This window comes from Trichinella spiralis (genome assembly GCF_000181795.1).
Source record: "Trichinella spiralis strain ISS 195 chromosome Unknown Scfld6, whole genome shotgun sequence".
In the NCBI taxonomy this organism is placed as follows: domain Eukaryota; kingdom Metazoa; phylum Nematoda; class Enoplea; order Trichinellida; family Trichinellidae; genus Trichinella; species Trichinella spiralis.
The window spans coordinates 4,626,699-4,645,643 of NW_003526945.1; the positions used below are offsets into that span (position 1 = coordinate 4,626,699).

At 31.9% G+C, this 18,945-nt stretch overlaps 6 protein-coding genes across 6 annotated transcripts; 2 read left to right on the plus strand and 4 right to left on the minus strand.

Moving 5' to 3' along the window:
- Window positions 1-65: 65 nt before the first annotated feature.
- Window positions 66-1,275, minus strand: Tsp_08804 (conserved hypothetical protein). The gene is made up of 4 exons (XM_003374029.1): window positions 1,255-1,275; window positions 727-913; window positions 186-231; window positions 66-153 (listed from the first exon to the last, which is right to left on the minus strand). Exons 1-4 carry the CDS (start codon window positions 1,273-1,275, stop codon window positions 66-68), a joined length of 342 nt encoding a protein of 113 aa, XP_003374077.1.
- Window positions 1,276-3,104: 1,829 nt separating this feature from the next.
- Window positions 3,105-5,536, minus strand: Tsp_08805 (signal transduction-associated protein 1). The gene is made up of 9 exons (XM_003374030.1): window positions 5,245-5,536; window positions 4,324-4,433; window positions 4,151-4,267; window positions 3,942-4,088; window positions 3,751-3,881; window positions 3,597-3,693; window positions 3,469-3,515; window positions 3,264-3,403; window positions 3,105-3,196 (listed from the first exon to the last, which is right to left on the minus strand). The coding sequence occupies exons 1-9, from the start codon at window positions 5,534-5,536 to the stop codon at window positions 3,105-3,107; spliced, it is 1,173 nt and encodes a 390-aa protein (XP_003374078.1).
- Window positions 5,537-6,810: 1,274 nt separating this feature from the next.
- Tsp_08806 (conserved hypothetical protein) lies at window positions 6,811-7,568 on the plus strand. The gene is made up of 2 exons (XM_003374031.1): window positions 6,811-6,884; window positions 7,295-7,568. Exons 1-2 carry the CDS (start codon window positions 6,811-6,813, stop codon window positions 7,566-7,568), a joined length of 348 nt encoding a protein of 115 aa, XP_003374079.1.
- Window positions 7,569-8,113: 545 nt separating this feature from the next.
- Tsp_08807 (conserved hypothetical protein) lies at window positions 8,114-10,419 on the minus strand. The gene is made up of 5 exons (XM_003374032.1): window positions 10,223-10,419; window positions 10,002-10,155; window positions 9,635-9,732; window positions 9,057-9,164; window positions 8,114-8,429 (listed from the first exon to the last, which is right to left on the minus strand). The coding sequence occupies exons 1-5, from the start codon at window positions 10,417-10,419 to the stop codon at window positions 8,114-8,116; spliced, it is 873 nt and encodes a 290-aa protein (XP_003374080.1).
- A 1,116-nt stretch (window positions 10,420-11,535) lies between these two features.
- Tsp_08808 (conserved hypothetical protein) lies at window positions 11,536-14,323 on the plus strand. The gene is made up of 6 exons (XM_003374033.1): window positions 11,536-11,573; window positions 11,778-12,265; window positions 13,485-13,695; window positions 13,751-13,898; window positions 13,945-14,094; window positions 14,177-14,323. The coding sequence occupies exons 1-6, from the start codon at window positions 11,536-11,538 to the stop codon at window positions 14,321-14,323; spliced, it is 1,182 nt and encodes a 393-aa protein (XP_003374081.1).
- Window positions 14,324-15,764: 1,441 nt separating this feature from the next.
- Window positions 15,765-17,033, minus strand: Tsp_08809 (hypothetical protein). Its single transcript, XM_003374034.1, has 6 exons — window positions 17,029-17,033; window positions 16,906-16,998; window positions 16,630-16,727; window positions 16,405-16,566; window positions 16,196-16,343; window positions 15,765-16,011 (listed from the first exon to the last, which is right to left on the minus strand). The coding sequence occupies exons 1-6, from the start codon at window positions 17,031-17,033 to the stop codon at window positions 15,765-15,767; spliced, it is 753 nt and encodes a 250-aa protein (XP_003374082.1).
- Window positions 17,034-18,945: the final 1,912 nt, after the last annotated feature.

Here is an 18,945-nt window from a genome sequence, read left to right on the forward strand (position 1 = left end):
GATGCAATTGATGACAATCGAGTGTAAAATATTAAAAAAACACATTTTCATTGTTTTTGTTTTGTTCAAACAGCAGCTCCGTGCAACAAACGCAGTCGCTGATTCTTATGCAAATTTTCACACAGCTGCGTTTCCAAAGGCACGTAAATCCTTCTGTAATTTTTGATGACGTTCAAGAATTAAACAAAATTAAAAGAACAATCGCGCCGGTTGGACAAACAGTCTTGCACACTAGAAAGTTTAAACATATAATAAAATAGAATAACAATAATAATAAAACCTATTTCATCTAAAAGCCTAGAAATAAAAAAGAACAACGCTTACCACTCACCTGCATCGATGACGCGATCAAGTTGAAGTGAAATTCAAATTAAAAAAAACATAAAGAAAAAATTAAAATTTGAAAATAAACAAACAACGAGCAACAATAAAAAATGAAGAAACACGTGAACTTGACAAACAGTGGAGACAGACAATACGTAGGAAAATAAAAGAAAAACCAATTTGCATAACAGGAGAAAGGAAAAAAAGCTGCAAGTGAATTAACTTCTTCAAAGCTGACAACAATGCATCGAGCAGCAACGTAACGCAACAGAACATAAAGTAATAGAATGAAAATGAATATGAAATAAAATGATGCGGCTTTTTGTAAAATTCTCAAAGTGAACAACAGAGAGCATAAGCAATTGAAACTGCATCAGCGTTTTCATTACCGTCTCTTTCAACCGTTCATTGGTCGTTGATCATCATGTTCGGCCAATCCGACCAGCCAGCCATCCAGCCAATCATCTGCTAACGTGCCGACCACCATCATTTCGCCAACCGTCTTCCCACTTTTCTCTCCGTGCGTGCTCCAAAGACACGGTCCAAAGACTTCTCTCTTCTCGAACACAGTGACGACGATGTGCCGTGCCTTCAAAGTAACTCCATCAAATAACCGCAGTTAGAGGACCCACGCATAAATATCATAACCATTATCATTAACTTCTTTAAAAGCCGCAGCCGAGCGTCATGACATTATACATTTTAGTTTATCCATCGTCCAATGGTATACATATTTTCTCTGTTCCATTCACAATTAATCGATTAATTTTTTTTCATTTTAAAAATATTAACCTTCTGTAATAGACGACCATGATTATTAAAGAAAATATTTAAATTTAAAAATTGCACGTCTCAATGTTACACTCCTGTTAATGAAGATCTTTATCAACTTCCACATAATGCCACCATTTATAATGATAATAATTATACAATTTGACTGCGCCACTGCATAATTTCATTGTTACACATCTTATCAAGTTAACAAAATCCTTGTTGGTTATTATATTATGATCAATTAATTGCTTTGAAAAAAATATTTTCCAATTTTCTTTTCATCATAGAAACACAACGCCCACACGCACACAACAAACACACACATACACAACACACAGAGAAATAGAATGTAAAAAACACAGAAAACATACACGAGCAGACAAACATAGTCTGCATTCAAAATGATAATTAATACAACACAATTTGCATTATTTTTTTAATTCTTTCTTTCTTTTCAGAACAACTCATCACCTCCTGTCACCGATATCAACAAAACAGTGCGCAACAGAAGCAAACTCTCATGATAATAAAGAATGCGGAGTCAGAGTTTTCTTCATCATCATTTTTCTTCCCTTAGCACCCAATTCTCTGACCAGATCAAAAATAATACAATCACTTTATATGATTTAAAATTCACTTTTTAATTTTCTTACACAATAACTGTTATTCAACTGCTATCTGTCAAAAGTTGCTATACAGTGAGAGCTATTATTCCGTTTCCCTTTTATTATTCATTTATTATTATTATCATGTTATTTCTCAACTACCACATTCACAGAACACAGAAACAAAGAATGTGCAAAACAAAAAAAATGTATATAAATATATAAACATTATTATTAAAGAACGTTTTATAAAAATTATTACAAAAAAAAAGAAATGAATGTTTCACACACACACATACACGATCGCAGAATGATGATACATACAAATTTAATTTACAAAAGAAAAAACTTTCTTCGACATTTCTTGACAAAGCACTTCCGTTCACTAACCTGCAACGCATAAATTGGCATACAATTCTTTTTTTCGCATTCAAAACAGAAATAATACAAGTACAATTATTCAACGTACAAACGTATATTATTATTATATAGTTTGAATTTAAGAAAATGAAATTTAATAATTTTTCAAATAAACAAAAACCACACAACTACTCAAAAATTGCAACTTTAAAATTTTTTTAGTGCATTGTTAAGTTCGATGGACAAGTCTGCTTTAAGAAACTGCCGAGTGGAATTTTACATTCCAATGCAACATTACTATTAATTTTTATTGCGTTACTACAAGCAGAGAGAAACGGAACACACATGGCAAACAAAAGAGTATACTTTCCATTTTAAAAGCAATTAAGAAAATATTTAATGAAACATGCCTTGCGGACGTGAACAACAAACGAATAGGAAACGCAACAATTAAAGCAAAGCATGTCTTTTCACACTACATACCACACATTACCGCTGGCTTTATTATGGACCGATATATCTACTATATTGTTTTTTTTGATGAAAATCATCTTCTTAATATTAGTTACTTTTTTAAGATAATAAGAAAAATTTCAATAATGATGATAATGATGATAATGATAATATTTGCTATAAATAAATAAATAGATTCTGTAAGAGTGACAAAACACAGTGAAAACGGATAATTTTCGAAACCAACAGTACAACTGCTACCTAGCAAGATAACTCGGTGAGCAGCGACGTCCATCGAAAATACAACTACGATAAACCAAACAAAAATAGGAAACTGATATCACGCGGCGGTATTCGTACCAAGTTAAATTCATTGTCGAAAAATTCTTTTACATAAGAAGATTAAGCTGGCGATTAAATTAATGTATTCAATTGTTCAAATAAACGAATACTCCATGGATACCTAGAAGACACATTAATAAAACTTTAATGCTTTGCCAAATCTAATTAAAATCAAAACTGTCATGGAAAAACACGGTTTTATCCACGATTAAAAAGCAGCTTGCCAATGAAACTAACCTCATAATTTCAATAGGGCATCACTCGAGCACCACGGCTCCGCATAGGGTGTGTGCCTCTTCCTACACTTCCTCCTTGTGTTGGTGTCTCGTACTGAGGTGCTGCAAAATGTAAAGAGAAAAATTCAAAGTTCACATTTATGAAAAAAAAGTAAAAAAATTAATTTACCACTCTGATAACCATAACCATAGCCATATTCCGTTGTATAACTTTCTGTGCCTGTAGTCGTTCCAGAAACTGATGTTGGAGGCACAGTTGTTGACGTAGCTGTAGGTGTCATTGTATAACCCCCTGCAGTAGCAGATGACCTAAAGTCAATAAATACAATCAAGTGACATGACTCTACACGGAATAGGGCGCTCTCAAAACTCACTCCATTCCTGGCGTAGTAGCAGCAGAGTAACTGCTGTAATCATAGCCCTGAAGAAAAATAAGTTTATTTTCAAAATACAGAAAAAAGCAAAGTTTATTCCAATGAGAAAATTAAAATCTCAAACTTACAGAATAAGCTGTATAATGCTGTCCCGGTGTCAATGGGCCAGACATATGCGGAGGCATCGTCATTGGTGCGCCCATCCGTCCACGTGGCATTGCTCGTCTTTAAAAATTAATAAACATTAACAATTTCCAAACATACAAATACATATTATAATACCTGTTCATTGGACCCATGCGCCCACGAGCTGCAGTGATTGCAGAACTACCAGCTCGTCCGCGTCCCATGCCACTTCGCATATCACTGTATCCCAACTCAGCCATCTGTTGCAACACTATTTCATCCTTGACCTAAAAAAAATAAATAATACGACAAATGAATCATCTACAATAGCAAAATCAGCAATCTACTGGTTGTAAATAATATGTAAGTTCAGATAAAGCGCAAGCCAAACGTTGAAAAGCGATGTACGGTGGAGCTATCACTTCAATACGAACGTGCAACGGATCTTTTAAGTGGGTGAACTTCGGATCGCCTGTCGCCAACAATTCTTCTTCCTAAAAATAATTATTCAATTTATATTTCTATGTTGTAAAACATAAAAGCAAAAAATGCGTACTCTAGACTTATCGCGGGAAGAGCCACGGCCAAGAACATAAATACGGCATTTCGTCAACTGAATCAAAGTCTGCAAAGTCTTGCCTCCAGGTCCAAGCAATTTGCCAACAAAATTGAACTAGAAAAAATATTCAACTATCTTTACATAAATTATGGATATTCAGCTTTCCTCACTTTTGGACATTTGTGTACTGGAATCAAAACACGCCGAACAAGTCTGATATTGTGCGTGTTGTCCAATTCAAGGTATTCCGGCTCGCCACCAGATTCCAATCTTTCTATTTCTAAATTAAGAAAAAAATATTTATCAAATACAAAACAAAAATGAAATGCAATTTGAAATAAATTCTACGTAAATTCGAATTATAACATATTACAACCCATCTTAACTATCAAACTTGCATATCTATTACAAACAAAAAACTGACGTACAGTAACCTAGCAACCTAGATTGCGTCCGACGAAGAATAAAATGCTATTATATAAAATAGAATAAAATCTTCATAAGTAAATGAATAAAATTACAGTAAAAAAAGAAAAAGAATCAACCTGAAACTGAACATTTCAATTAAAATAAATCTAACACGTCAGCTCATTGTTGAAAGTCTATTGAACTACGTTTCTCGATTGTTTATCTTAGTGACCTTTCGTCAGCGTCATAGCCGCAACCCTTTCATCACACGCATATCATCTGCTTGATAAGCAATTCCTTTTTCATTCTGCTATTATTAACTGTTCCATCAACTGAACCCACGGTAATCACATTACTGATAACAAAAACGTCAATAAAACCAAGATAAGACAAGTTAAAAAATTAACGCGAAACCATAAATTTATATAAACGAAAAGCGTGTGGAAACTAAACAAATTTTAAAGAAATCAATTATCAATGTAAAATAGAGATGATTTTTTACGCCCTGCAATTATATCAACGATCATGAACGGCTAGATTCAAAAACTTACAGAAGTTTTAAAAAATATCTATTATAAAAAAAAGACAGCATCTCTTGAAGAAAACCTAATTATAAAAAGTTTAATATTTCTTAAGACAAACTGATAAACGACAATTTCGAAACGCATGCATCGACATCCTACCTCGGGTAATCGTCTGACGTATCTGCGGAAAGTCGGTTCCCAGTCGTTCAAGTTCACTTCTCAACTCAGTGGCTGTTTCGCTTTCTTTGATGTCAAGAACCGCATTTGATAAATTATCATACTGAAACGCAGTGGCGCCGGGTTGATTCTGACTGTTCAGCGCCTCGTCGTTTGTCGCCGCCGCCTGCGTCTTGTCTGATATGTAATGAACTGGAGCGCTCTGATAATTGTAAGTTGTCGTTGTGTTTTCTTCATATTCCTGGGTTCGCACAGTTGTATCGTTGTCTGCCATTTTTAGGATATGCTAAAACAATACCAACAACACGATGATACACAATTACTCTGCTTGCGAAGAATACGGTAAGTCATTCACCACAGAAACCAATCGATATTGCCAACCTAAACATCAATAAAGCTGTTCGTTGTGATTTTGGTAAAAAGTGAGCTATTGCTTTCGAAAATTTTTAATAATTTAATTAAAATTTAATTCATGCAATATTCAAGTTTATTCATATTTTTTAATCCACAAGTTTAACGCAGCTCACTTTATGACATACTGTATTAATGAAATTTTAAGTATCTGTCAAAAATGCTAAATTGTAGAATATGTTTGTTAAAAACATTTTCTAAATAAATTACTCTAAACTAATAGACATATACCAATATTTTAATGCTTGAGAATAAACTTTCCGCGTCATGCTTACTGTGGGAGGGGTTGATGACAGAATTCAATAAAGTATAAAAAAATATTTATTTTGATTAAAATTAAATAGAATTTCATTATTATCTAGAAAAAATTAATCTAATTTGTAAAATGCTATTGAAAAGACCTTTAACCCAAAGTTACTGTTTTCCATTTGTTATTCAAAACAAACATTTTCAACTATTTATTTCAACTCAAATTCGACTCTTTAGATTATTCAACTTAAGATAAACATGAAATAATAAAATTGATGAAAAGAAGCGGTCAATATCGGCTCTATCTGTGACAAGTGCTTATTCTGAATAGTCGTAATATTCAGTGATACAGTATGCACGTTACTGTTGACAGTCAGCAATTAGCAGTTAATTTTATAATCATAGACCGTTGTGAGAAGAGTTTTTTATTTGCAACATTTCAGTTTGTTCGTAATGAAAGGCTTTAATCGGTATCAATGTAAAAAGTGTCTTTTCGACTGGGATCTATGCCACACAGACAAGACGGTGAAAATACGGTTATGATTTTAGTCACGTTGGCCGGCTGAGAATCGACGGTGTTTTGTTGAATAAGGAACTATTATTGCAAGTATCCTGTGAAAAACTACAACGAAACCAGAATTAGGCATACATGATGAATACCGCTGATCGCCTATTCGATTTTCTGTACGAGTTCGGTCAACATGGAATCTGGCTTCAGCAGTAATGGAAATTGGCACTTAGGCTGGCAGAGGCGAGATTGACTTTCTCACTAATCACGCGTGAGGGCGGCTTAAACGGGAATCGCAACGCTGGATGAAAAATTGCTCGTAGCTGAACATGCAAAAGTGATATTCCGACAGAGCGTTGACAAAATTTTACAATTATACGATGATCCGTTGCCAAACTGCTAAAAATGTTAATGTGAATAGTTGCAAGGTTGATTTGTTGTCTAGATTTGCCTTGTTATTGTTATTTTTGTCTGATTGTTATATCTGATTGAAAATTCTGCTAATTAAACGACAGAAAATTTCAATTAATAAAAAATGAAACTTATTTTTTAAAAATAAATAAATAAATATAAACTGGGACAATGGAAAAGAAGACTAATTACGAAATTATTGAACTTGATTATTATTAATTTAAAAAAATATTTGATGTGCTGAAATTTTAAACTAAGCTTTGGTTTAAATTGCAACGCAGTTAAAAGCTTCATATTTACTGAACATTTATTTTTCGCACGTCTGGTGCACTGGTGAATCGTGCCATATGGACTCGAAAGCGATATGTTTGTTTATGGCTTTTTCTGTGTTGTTTCCGTAAGAATATTTTTTTTCATCTGCTTCTAATAAATTTAAAATAATATGTTTCATAGGAAAAGCACCTCTGGGTTTGTTTGGGAACTATACAAAGCGAAGAACAGTACCGACAATCAGAATTATGAAATAGTTAGCAAATCTGCGTTTGGCTTCATTATCCCGATCGTTGTCGTTTTTCTTATTTTGCTGAATTTGGCGGTGATATTTCATTTTCCATGCAATGTGCTGTTTCAGTACAGTAAAACGTTGTGCAAGCGTCTGTGCAAGTCCTGCCATCACGAGGACGAGGAAACCTTACTGGATTTTGTCGATGAAGCCTTTTTAATCTAACAAAAATCTACTTATTATTCTTACTCTTGTATCACCCATGTAGTTATGTTTTTAACTGTTTATTATGTTAATTTATTTTCGTGTAAATGCGTTTAGCTTTATGTCCAGTTGAAGCGCAATCGAATGCTTTTGAACAACGTCTACAAACATTTATTAAAACAAGAAATTTAAAACCATTGAAAAAGAAAAAAGAAGCAATTAAGGAACAAAAAAAATAACTAAAAAATTCGTGAGCTCTCGTCCTTTGTAATCACTCTGATGTTAGCATGCTGATTTATTTTTTAAAATTTTAATACTGCTCAATGAACGACATAGGCACACCATCACAAACGTAAACTAGACTAAACTGTTAAAAAAGTGCTTGCCATTGTAAAATTATTAAAGCAACATTGGTAGACAATTTGATAAAAAAAACCAACACAGAAAAATACTGAACATGGTTGAACAAAGACAAATTAACAAATATAATATTCATCACTACTGATGTAGATTCACAAAAATAGTAATAATATGATAAAGTGCTTGAAATCGTCACAGCATCATGATCACGGTTTAAAACCATATGGAGGTGGAGGCTGATTTGGATAAGGTGGATAGGCGCTATAGGTAGCCGCTTGTGGTGGATATCCGGCGGATGACGGCATTCCATCAGAAGCTGGATATCCTGGTGGAGGAGGTTGGCCATATGGTGCGGAGCCGTATGGAGCGGCAGGAGGCACGTTCGGATTCACACCAACCGGTGTATACGTCTCTTCTTGACTGTGATTTGTCGGGCAAATGCAATCCAAAAAACGCCTCGATGATTTGTAAACAAGAAATGCAATACACCCAACAAACAACAATGTAAAGATCAAACCAAATCTATAAAAAGAAATATATTTAAAAAAAACTTCATGTTTCAAACAAAGGCAAGTTTAAAAATTAGAAATTTTCATAATTCAATTTTCCATTAGCAAATTTTACAATATCTTTATTTCTAAAACACTTTTCTCACTAAAAATGCTACTGTACATAAAGACAACACACACAGAACTCGCATCTAAGCAATATGCAACAACTGGCAAGTCTCTAATTAATCAAATAAGTAGCAAAACAAAGTCAGTTGGCATTTTTTGTCAATAAACTACTTGACCATGGCCGTAAACCTGGGATGCAGAAAAAGAAGTTCACTTGTTGTTCAATGATGTGCAAGTAGATTGATCAAAGCATAAAAGACGAACAAAAACATATGAACCTGAAAAACACTCTTCTTTGGACGAGAATCACTTGTAAAGCAATTCCATCATCATTTCATATTTCAAATGAAAAAATGGCAAAGAAAAATAACGTTAATCACTGTAATTAAAGAATACTTTTAATAATCCTGCTTACAACAAAACGTAAACAATGAAATTACATTCATTTCGTAGTTATAAAAAGACAAATGTTTATTAAATCACTTTTCAATTTCATTAAGTAATAAAATTTAAATGTAATCCAAAAGCTTACACTATTCCCCACCAGCTGTTGGATCCACCAGAATAACCACCACTACTACCACCCATCATCGTACTACAGCATTCAATTCCACAGCAACGTTGCGTACGTGCATCACATCTTCAAAAAAAAGAAAAAGTTCAAATTATACACTTAGAAAAATCAACACCAATGCCTAAAATAATCTTTCACGATCTCGGTTACATTTTATCAATAGTTTTCAAAGTAAATTTACACTATTTTAATTTTGCTTATCAATATCAATCTTTAAACAACTGGAAACGATAGTTGAGTAGAATTCATGTTCGAATAAATTACTTATTCTACATTTATTTAAATTGGAAAATAATTCGAATTTACAAGAGAAAGTCATTCATTATTCTGCCAGCACAGAAATTAAAGTACATGAACTCTAGTTTTTGATTAACTTCAAGAAATTCAAGAAATGTGACATGGTTTGGTTAAATGGTCATATTTCTCAAAATGTCAACACTTAATTTAATGTTTCTTTTTCATTTGTAATTTAATGCTTCCAAAGCAATTTCAATTAGCTAAAATTAAAAAAACTGACAAGAAAATAATATACTTACTCATATATTATTTGAGTGACGTTGGCACCACCACCAGAAAATTGACTCGCCTCATCGCCACTCAACGTGTACTCGCAACGAATTTTAGATGATGACGACTAAAAGTGTTCAAATTTCATATTAAAGTATTATACGACGTGACTGAAAGAATGATGCAATTTTTGGAACCGACAAAATTGCATTGCTGCATATTTGATAATTCCTCAACTATCAAACTTTTCACAGAAGCTTCATTTGAATACTGCAGATACAATACGTAATGTTATCAACGTTCTTAAAAAATAATGTACAATGGCGCAATTAATCTGTACTTTCAGTGAATTTTTAACTCATCTCATTCATTTATTAATTGAATAAACCAACTTACTAAACCAGGATAATAGTCTGAACCAAAGTAATATGGATGACCATTGTACATCAACATTCGTCCAATACCTTTTGCAACTTTGGATCCAATATAAGCTGCGGCAAGTCCAGCTACCACTTTTTTCGCAGTGGAACCAGTCATCATGCCTTTCAAGCTACAAAATTATAATACTAATTGTCATCGTTCAAAGCAAATAACAAAATAAAATAATGCTCTTATACCCTCCACTTTTCGGCTTCATTTTGGGTGTGCCAACATAATGACCATAATTTGTTGACATTGGCTTTGTCTTCGGAGTATTTCGGGATGAGCCCTTAAACCATGATCCACGACTACTAGTGGGCTTCACCTTCAAGGCAGTCATATGACTACTGAGTGTGACAATCAGAATAATTATTGCAAACAACCACTTCTTCATGGCTGCTAAACGACAGAAACAGCAAAATTATTATTCAAGCATTATCATCATCTAGTGTTAATCAAATAAACAGTCTTTGTGACGGTGAAAATGAAAAAGCAATGCATTTCCTCGACAATGAATTGTTGATAAACAAGTTCTGAAGAGATAAAATAATTGAAAATCAAAAATAATTAAGCTATAGTTCATAATATGGATTACAAAACAATTAAATATAAAATAACATGTAATACAGTGTTGAATACTTAAAAACAAAAAGAAACCTGTCAGTGTTTAAATAACAGCAAATAAGTCGAAAACAAGAACGAATGACCTACATCGAATGACTGTTCACTTATGCTTCAAACGTAAACGCTGATGTCATGCTTACCAAAATAAGTAATGAAAAACACTGTGCTAAATACCTCAAAAATACGTCACGCACACAGGGCAACTACCTTTTTCCCATACGACTTTCTTTTATAAATTACAGTATCAAAACAGAATGACAGACAGGTATTAATATTAATATGAAGTCAACAAACTACAACAAAGTGACAATAATAAACAATTTCTTAAAACATAAACACTTTTTATGATTTTAAAACATACTATTTTTTAAAATAATGCTATGATTTAAGTACTATTTCAAAAAAAAACTTTCAGAAACATAACTCTATTTTTTAATTGATTGTCAAATACGAAATTAAAAGCAGCATAAAAATCAACTGAATCAAAAAATTTATTTAAAAATTCTGTAAAATTACAAAAAATACATATTTATTTATCTTATTTATTTCTGTTGGCCACTGTTACAGTTATACTTCAAGAATTTCTAAACGCAGGTAAACTGTTTGCCACTTTCTTGGTTTGTTAAGTTGATACTAATGTTGAAATTATTGCTGTTATGTATTTTCTATTTTTCTTAGACTTTTTAAAGTTTTATCTGTCAGCGTTTAAATTATTAAATGCTATACTTTTAAATATAACGAAAATAACAATAAATTAGATAAAAGAAGAATAATAACATTGAGATAAAAAATTTAAGATCATATTTACGGCAAAAATTTTACACTTCCAAAAATTCACTCAATTATACTAGAATTTATTTAAATTAACTTTCAGAAATAAAAATAAATGGTTTACTTCAAAGTACTTTGTCGAAACCTGATAGTGTCAAATTTAATAAGTAAAAAATTTATTTAAAATTTTATTAATTATATTAATTATAAATACTAAACAAACGGCTGTTTATCTACTTTGATGTAGGATAATAGGAATTATACTTGAAGTTTACAAAATGTACAGTATCACATATTGAAACCACTGAATATGCTACGGAACACTTTTCAAAGTGGATACTTATCTTTACTTTTCAGTCTTGGAAATAATCCATTGCAAATTTGGGATAAGCATGCTTCCAAGGGAACAATTCAAAGACTCGAAGATGGCGATATAAAATCAGAAGTAATAGAATTGTCGTCAAACACTGTTTGTGAAACATTCATATCATGCCCTATTTCTTCTGAAGACGTCCTGGCAATAAAGCTTCCCTTTTTAATTCTGACAATTAGAAATATGGAAAAATACTTTTCATTCGAAATACATGTTCTCGACTCAACTGGGGTGCAAAGAAGATTTTGTGTGAATAATTTCCAAACTTGCTGCAGAATAAAGCCAGAAATTTGCACTGTGCCTTTGAGAATGGAACCTGGATGGAACACTGTTCAGTTCAATTTAATGGACTTTACAAAACGTGCATATGGGACAAATTTCATTGAAGCTCAACGCATCATTATCTATGCAAATTGCCGTTTGCGCCGAGTGTTTTTTTCTGATAAACCTTACCGGGAAGACGAAATTCCAAGTGAATTTCGCCTTCTTTTGCCAGTTAAAAAATGAAAATAAAATACGATATATTTCTTCGTTTGTTTGCTTTTTGGTATCATATCATATTTATTGTAGCATAATTCCTTAAAAATTTTAAAAATTATTTGTAAATGCGAATATTTTGTTGTTGCGTTTTGTAATTTAAAATGTGATTAATTGTTTTAACGTAGTCGATGATGAACAGCTCTGAAACTTTTATTAAAAAGATTATGTAGATTAGTGGAACTAATAATAAAAGTGAATAATATTCAATATAATGATGTAATATCAATGTCTGTATACTTTGTGTTATATGTTTCTATTGTTTTTACGATTTGTTTACATTGTCATATACATTTGGTTTGTAAAAAATTTATATTCTATAAATGTATTAATTAATATCAGAAAACATGTGGATTGTATAAATATATAACTTTAGAAAGTACTGTAATGAATAAACATCATTATAAATCATGAACCATTAGCTGTTATTCTGTTAAAACTTGTCATAAATAAATAAACAAATATGTATATGGAATATGTAACTTTCCAATCAATATTAATTAACGAAAAAGTTAAATTAAAACCTGTAGTTTAATTATTACTGTAGCGAAAAAAATCATGAAATATTTTTAAATATGCATAAGAAAATAGCTGTTCAATGCAGTTATGCAATTTTCAAATAACGTGATAATGTTCTAATAAATTACATTCCTTTATTGCTCATTTAACAGTTTACATATTTTTCAGTTAATGCTACGATAATAATTTACAATGTGCGGCGGATATTCTTGGTAAGATAAAAAATTGGTTATTTTATCTAAAAATAATTTTATTTTCAGCTGTTTATTGGCTAATCAATTGTGTTATGCCTGTGTTTATAAGAGAAACGAAGTAGAATACCGTGCAAAATGGATTACTACGCTTGCAAATGCAAGACACTCTGCAGCTATTACATGTTCTCCACGAACCATGAGGCAAGCCATTGTTAAAGAAGTATTATAATTTTAAGCGAATTTTTCTTTTTGCAAAATGTAAATTAATAAAAATTTGTTTTAGTATTATTTTCTCTGATATTATAAATTTTATTAAGTATATTAAATTTAAGAGGGGTTGATATAAATGTAAAAAGGGGAAGGTGTATAAGAAATTAAAACTTTTAAAGGGATGTCAAATGAAGTGAACGCTGTTATGTATTGCGAATATTCATTTTAGAGCTGTATTGGTATCAAACAAGACAGGCATTGATCTCATGCCATCACTAAACTGTAATTTCAAATTAAATATTGCACTTATGAACTGGGGCTACTTGTGTACATCACCTTCAAAATACCTGATGATAAATGCACGATCTGACAATCTTTTCAAAGTAAAGAAGTATGAAGAAGCTATGATGATGAATCGTCGTTGCGTGATTCTTGCAGACGGGTTGAAAATATTTTTTCAATACTATTATTGTCATTATTATAACTTCATTTTTTAGTTATTATGAAACTTGTCAAGACACAAATAAAAAACATTTCGTGTTTTTGCCTGCGCCACCAGAATACAGCATGAAAGTTCTTGGAGAAGATGAACGATACAACCGAAGACTCATGCACATGGCAGGCATATTTATTGAAAACAATCAGGTATTTAGTTCATTTCGATTTCAAAATTAAAGTTGAAATATTTCAGACAGATGACAAAGCAGGCTTTTCGTTCGTTATAATCACCGTGGATGCATCCGAAAGTGTGTCGAAAATTCACTCACGGATGCCTGCCATTTTGGAAACCGATGAGGACGTGTTGAAATGGCTAAATCCAGATGAATATCCATCTACTGTTGTAAGTATATTTTTGACATATATTGACGCTCATGCTTCTGCATTAAATTGTTTTGCAATTTTACTTCGCAAATAAATTTTAGGCTGCGAGATTGTTGAAGCCTGTTGAATGCAACGTTATGGAAACGAACGTTAAAATTCATTGCCACGTACCAAACAAAGATGGTAGCATTCAAATGCGTATAACAGATTTCATGAAACCTCCATCAACGAAAAAGCAAAAATGTTAAAAGATTTAAAAGATGATGCAGAGAAAAGGTTTTATCCTGTAATAATATATTTCTTTGACTTTAATGAAAACATTTACAAGTTATACTAAAGTAGCTCGAAAAGTATTCTGAAAATTTCATAGTGAAATATTTCAAAACGAATAAAATCAAAATAGAATTAAGAACTAACGTCTGTGAACAACTAACTGTAAACAAAGCATAAATATTTTCTAAATCGTACGAAGTATTTACAATATACTCATATTCTTGCATTACAACCGTTATTATAAAAGAAATTTTTCTATCGTCTATCATCAGTAATAAACATATCATTCAATCCTTGAATAACAATGAATAATAATGTATTATTTTCACAGAATAATCCGTATCTGCTTATAACTTATGTAATATACGGCTCCAAGAGGGAAATAATCGACATGAAACGACAGCAGCTTAAGGACACTGACTATCCATCTCACATTTACTTCAGTTTTACTCAAAGATTGCACTTATTGTTCAAATTTGTTCAATTTCAATTAATTTTACACTAGTCCATTTTGATGATTATGATTATTATAATTTTAATGTAAATTGAGATTTTTAATCAAAAATGAAATTAGTAGCATCGAGGCACAAGAAAATCGGTTTTTCAGCACTTTAAGCTGAGTATTATCAATTCAAATTTAAGTATAAGTATTTATATCAATTCAAAAGTAAGAATAAGTTTTATTTTGGTGAACAACGAAAATTTTGACCACAAAGAAGAAAAGATCGACAAAATGGCGGGCTGTTTTGACTGTAAGTTGCGTTGCTATGATAACACAATCCACGCGTTTAGTGAAAATTAAAAAACATCATTGCAGGATAGATAATCATAAGGCAGTTGCATCAATTAATGCACTTGTATATCTATATTTATTATGGAAATAATTTATTAATTTTCAGCGGTTTGGTGCAGTGCTCAACTCTACATAATTCTCGAACAGTGAATATTTTCATTATTTTCCCTCTAAGAGTCAGTCACCAAAACAATGAGGGTGAAAGCGGTGCAGGTGGAAAACAACCCGAAACTTGTACTTTGCTTGTATCACTTAACCAATAAGTCAACGGCACGAAAGTCCAATCAAATAGCGCGTTCAACGACCAATGAGAAAATTAGGTCAAATTTTGGCGCAAACCAAACCATCTTTTTATTAATTTTCAGCATTTAGCATAGCTTATGCGCATGAAAATAAACAAAGCACTATTTTATTTCATTTTATTTTATTTTATTAAAATGTGATGATTTTGAATAATGAAATTGTTATGAAAGAACATTGACTGGCCATTTTTGGAAATACATTCGATCAAAAAGAAACAATTTATATCATAAATGAAAAATTATCAATATAATTTCTGTGAAAATAATGAGATGGATAATAAATATCCGATAAGTAGACTTTCAGTGATCACAATGCTGTTTTCATTCTTCGATTTGCGGAGTAAGAATGGAAATTCCTACAGAAGAAACATGAATTTTCACCGCTGCCTTCAATCCAACAAATGCTTCCTTCAGGACGCTCTCCAAAGATTTGTCCACGAATACAACGACCATTTCGTTCATTGAACATGAATACTTCGTTCTCAGTGATTCAACTGCAGCGTTTATCCGCCATTGCAGATTAACATAAGGGTCAAAAATGCTGCTTTCTGGGCGTTTAACGGAAGATCTGAAAAAATTCATACATTTTTCATTGCATTCCAGCACTATCTTGTATCATGTTATTAACATATTTAAGAATATATACAAAACAGATAAAATTTATGAAAGTGATCTCAGCATGCGAAAAATAAACTTTTTGAAATTTATCCAAAGTACGAATGAAAAAATATTTATAAAACTTTAATTCATACTCGAAGGTTTCATCAACACGATATCCACGTTCAACAGCAAGTGAACGAAACTGCTTCTGCAAATAATAACCATCGACAGACAGACTGAAACCACCATCAACTTTAATAGTCAAATAGTTCCTGCCATCATTTCTTCCACGTTCGAAACCTTAAAGTAATAATCAGCACACTACGAAATTCATGATGGTCGCTTATTAGATTAATGTTACCTTTAATAAAATTTTCAGCTGCGGTAACACAGGGGAAAGATGGCGCACAAAAAACATCAGTAATATTGAACCGCGCATTTTGTGATGCTGTGCCCATGGCTCGTGATCGGCTTTCTGTCATTGACGGAAATTCAGATTCCCTTACATTTGCCTGGTTTCTAGCTAAATTCAGACTACGGTAAATTTCTTTTTGAAAAGAAGGTTTCTTACAGTATTAATGATTACCTGCATCGAGACGTAGAAAAGGAAGTACATCTTCTTCAACTAGAATAAACCACAGCTCTCTTCTAACATCCCATCGAACCGACCACGAATCAAAAGTGCTCAAATCAGATGACAACATGCTTGTTTACAACAGACAGCACTTTTCCAACACCTACTCACATCAAAAGAACTTTTAAACAATGACAATAAAAATAAAGCTGAGCTTATTTTAACCTTTAATTCGCTTAACGTGACGTGGCAATAAATGAATGGATATTTAATAAGGAATAAATGTACCTGCCTGTCAACTTCAACAATTTTTTTATGGTATAATTTGGCTGATTTTCATTATTTAATGTATAAATATAGATACCATTAATTCTGTTCTTACTGAAAAAATATTTATTATCAAAAACATACCTCATTAATATTATTAAAGAAAATACACCCATTATTTAAATTGTAACTTTTTGCATTAATATATTTTCTCAGCTTCTATTTAACCTCGTTAATTTTAACAAATGCAGAAAAACTAATTCTGTAAATTGATTTCACATCTAGTCATATTTAAAATTATTTGAATATTTCTCAGTTTCCTGTACGGAAATTAACCATATTTATTTGAGCGATGGCTATAAATACTGTTAGCTAGCTGGTTATGCTTTGTGATATATTACTTATATTTGAACGTGTCATTTAGCATTGTCCGAAAGTAATATGCAGTTTATTTGGCATTTGAAAATCTTCGAAGTGAATTTGCGCACACTGCGAATCACATTTGCCTCTAGCTTATACCAAAATGGTTATTTCACGGTACAGCTGCCATATTTGATAAAATCCACATATGAAAATGAAAACCATTCATAAATGAACTGTTTAAATTCATAATAGTGTTTGGTGAATTTGCAGGCAGAACATCTTCCCACTGTTATACGTTGGGAATATCTTCTCTTAATGTGGCTGTTAGGTTTTGTGTGGCGCATTGATTTTATACCACAAAGTATTTATCTTCTACCTGAGTTATTCTGGAATTTTGATTTAAAATTAGTTGAAGTCCTTTGTTAAGTGCAGTATGTGCCCTTCAGCTTCGGCTTCCGTTGTAAACAACTACAATAGGAATATTGGTATGATGACCACATTAGCATCCATATCTTTTCCCGTTTGACTTTAAATTACCAAAATTTCAAAATGAAAGTATTTTCTGTTTTTAAAATTCAAATAAATTATATTCAATTGGCATGATGATCTATAGTGCCGTAAAAAACAGTAGCTCATCACACCTGCTTTTGTTATGCACTTTAGAACATCGTAAAGATGTAATTATTGTATTTTAATGTGTTCATAAAAAAGGCTAATGTAGTGTAATATGAGTGAAAACTGAAATCTGTACTGAGCTTCTTTCACTCAGCCAATAAGACAACGGCGCGAAACTATAATAAAATAACGGTTTCAACGACCAATAGGAAAATTAGGTCAAATTTTGGCGCGAACTGCGCCATCCCTTCATTAAGTTTCATTAATTTAATCAAAACTGTTCATAATTAATTAGCATGTTGAAAAAATGAATATTTCCAGTTTCAAAATGGTGTAGATCTTCTCTGGTGTTGCTCTTGATCTTCCCAGTATTGCTGCTGCTAAATGACTTGTAGTTTTGCATTTGTCTTGTGGTCCTGGTTCCAAACTTAAATTTACCTTTGTCATCAAATTTGATGAGAAAAATAAACGTATCAGCCGAATAAGCAGTTTCTAGACGAGAAGCGGGAAATTTTGAATAAATTGCTCAAAAAATGCAATATCCGATGCTAATTGAATGTAGCTGAGAATATGTGACGAACTTTCAGTCATCAGCACGAAAAAAAAGCGGTCAAAAAACGTCGTTGTCATAGAGATAGTTTGGAGGTCGGAAAAATAAATTCAAACTACGTTAAATGAATCGAATTATTTATTATTATTATTATTTAGTTTATTATTTTTTATTTTCTAACATAGGATTGTTAATATTCAACAGATTAGCCATTTCTGGAATGCATTTAAAATAATCTTGTCCGTCTATTTTAAAGCTAAACAATTTATATTTTCAACATTAAGGAATAAACTGATTTCAGCGTAAATTATAATATTCAATATTCATAATTTGTTGAACTACAAAAAGATCTTCAAAACATGATTGTCTTTAATTTTGCTTCGCTACTCGGGCGAACTAATCAGCATAAAACGACAGTAACTTCAGGACACTGACTATCCATTTCAGGTTCACTTCAGTTTTACTCAAAGACTCCACTCACTGTTCAAATTTGTTCAATCTCAATTAATTCCAGACTTGTCAGCTAATATTCA

Bases quoted from the DNA above. Each gene is read 5' to 3' on its own strand.
- Tsp_08807 (XM_003374032.1), bottom strand. From the start codon at position 10,419: ATGAAGAAGTGGTTGTTTGCAATAATTATTCTGATTGTCACACTCAGT. The intron at 10,156-10,222 runs GTATAAGAGCAT...ATAATTTTGTAG, and splicing joins ATGAAGCCGAAAAGTGGAGG to CTTGAAAGGCATGATGACTG. The intron at 8,430-9,056 runs GTAAGCTTTTGG...TTCTTTTTATAG, and splicing joins AACAGCTGGTGGGGAATAGT to ATTTGGTTTGATCTTTACAT.
- Tsp_08806 (XM_003374031.1), top strand. From the start codon at position 6,811: ATGATCCGTTGCCAAACTGCTAAAAATGTTAATGTGAATAGTTGCAAG. The intron at 6,885-7,294 runs GTTATTGTTATT...TATGTTTCATAG, and splicing joins TTGTTGTCTAGATTTGCCTT to GAAAAGCACCTCTGGGTTTG.
- Tsp_08809 (XM_003374034.1), bottom strand. The intron at 16,344-16,404 runs GTAACATTAATC...TATTACTTTAAG, and splicing joins AGCTGAAAATTTTATTAAAG to GTTTCGAACGTGGAAGAAAT. The intron at 16,012-16,195 runs GTATGAATTAAA...GAATTTTTTCAG, and splicing joins CGTGTTGATGAAACCTTCGA to ATCTTCCGTTAAACGCCCAG.
- Tsp_08808 (XM_003374033.1), top strand. From the start codon at position 11,536: ATGGTTTACTTCAAAGTACTTTGTCGAAACCTGATAGT. The intron at 11,574-11,777 runs GTCAAATTTAAT...TTTACTTTTCAG, and splicing joins CTTTGTCGAAACCTGATAGT to TCTTGGAAATAATCCATTGC. The intron at 13,696-13,750 runs GTTGAAAATATT...TTCATTTTTTAG, and splicing joins TGCGTGATTCTTGCAGACGG to TTATTATGAAACTTGTCAAG.
- Tsp_08804 (XM_003374029.1), bottom strand. From the start codon at position 1,275: ATGCAGTGGCGCAGTCAAATT. The intron at 914-1,254 runs GTATAATTATTA...GTTACTTTGAAG, and splicing joins TGCAGTGGCGCAGTCAAATT to GCACGGCACATCGTCGTCAC. The intron at 232-726 runs GTTGAAAGAGAC...TAAACTTTCTAG, and splicing joins TGATCAACGACCAATGAACG to TGTGCAAGACTGTTTGTCCA.
- Tsp_08805 (XM_003374030.1), bottom strand. From the start codon at position 5,536: ATGGCAGACAACGATACAACTGTGCGAACCCAGGAATATGAAGAAAAC. The intron at 3,404-3,468 runs GTGAGTTTTGAG...TATTGACTTTAG, and splicing joins GCTACTACGCCAGGAATGGA to GTCATCTGCTACTGCAGGGG. The intron at 3,197-3,263 runs GTAAATTAATTT...TACATTTTGCAG, and splicing joins TGGTTATGGTTATCAGAGTG to CACCTCAGTACGAGACACCA.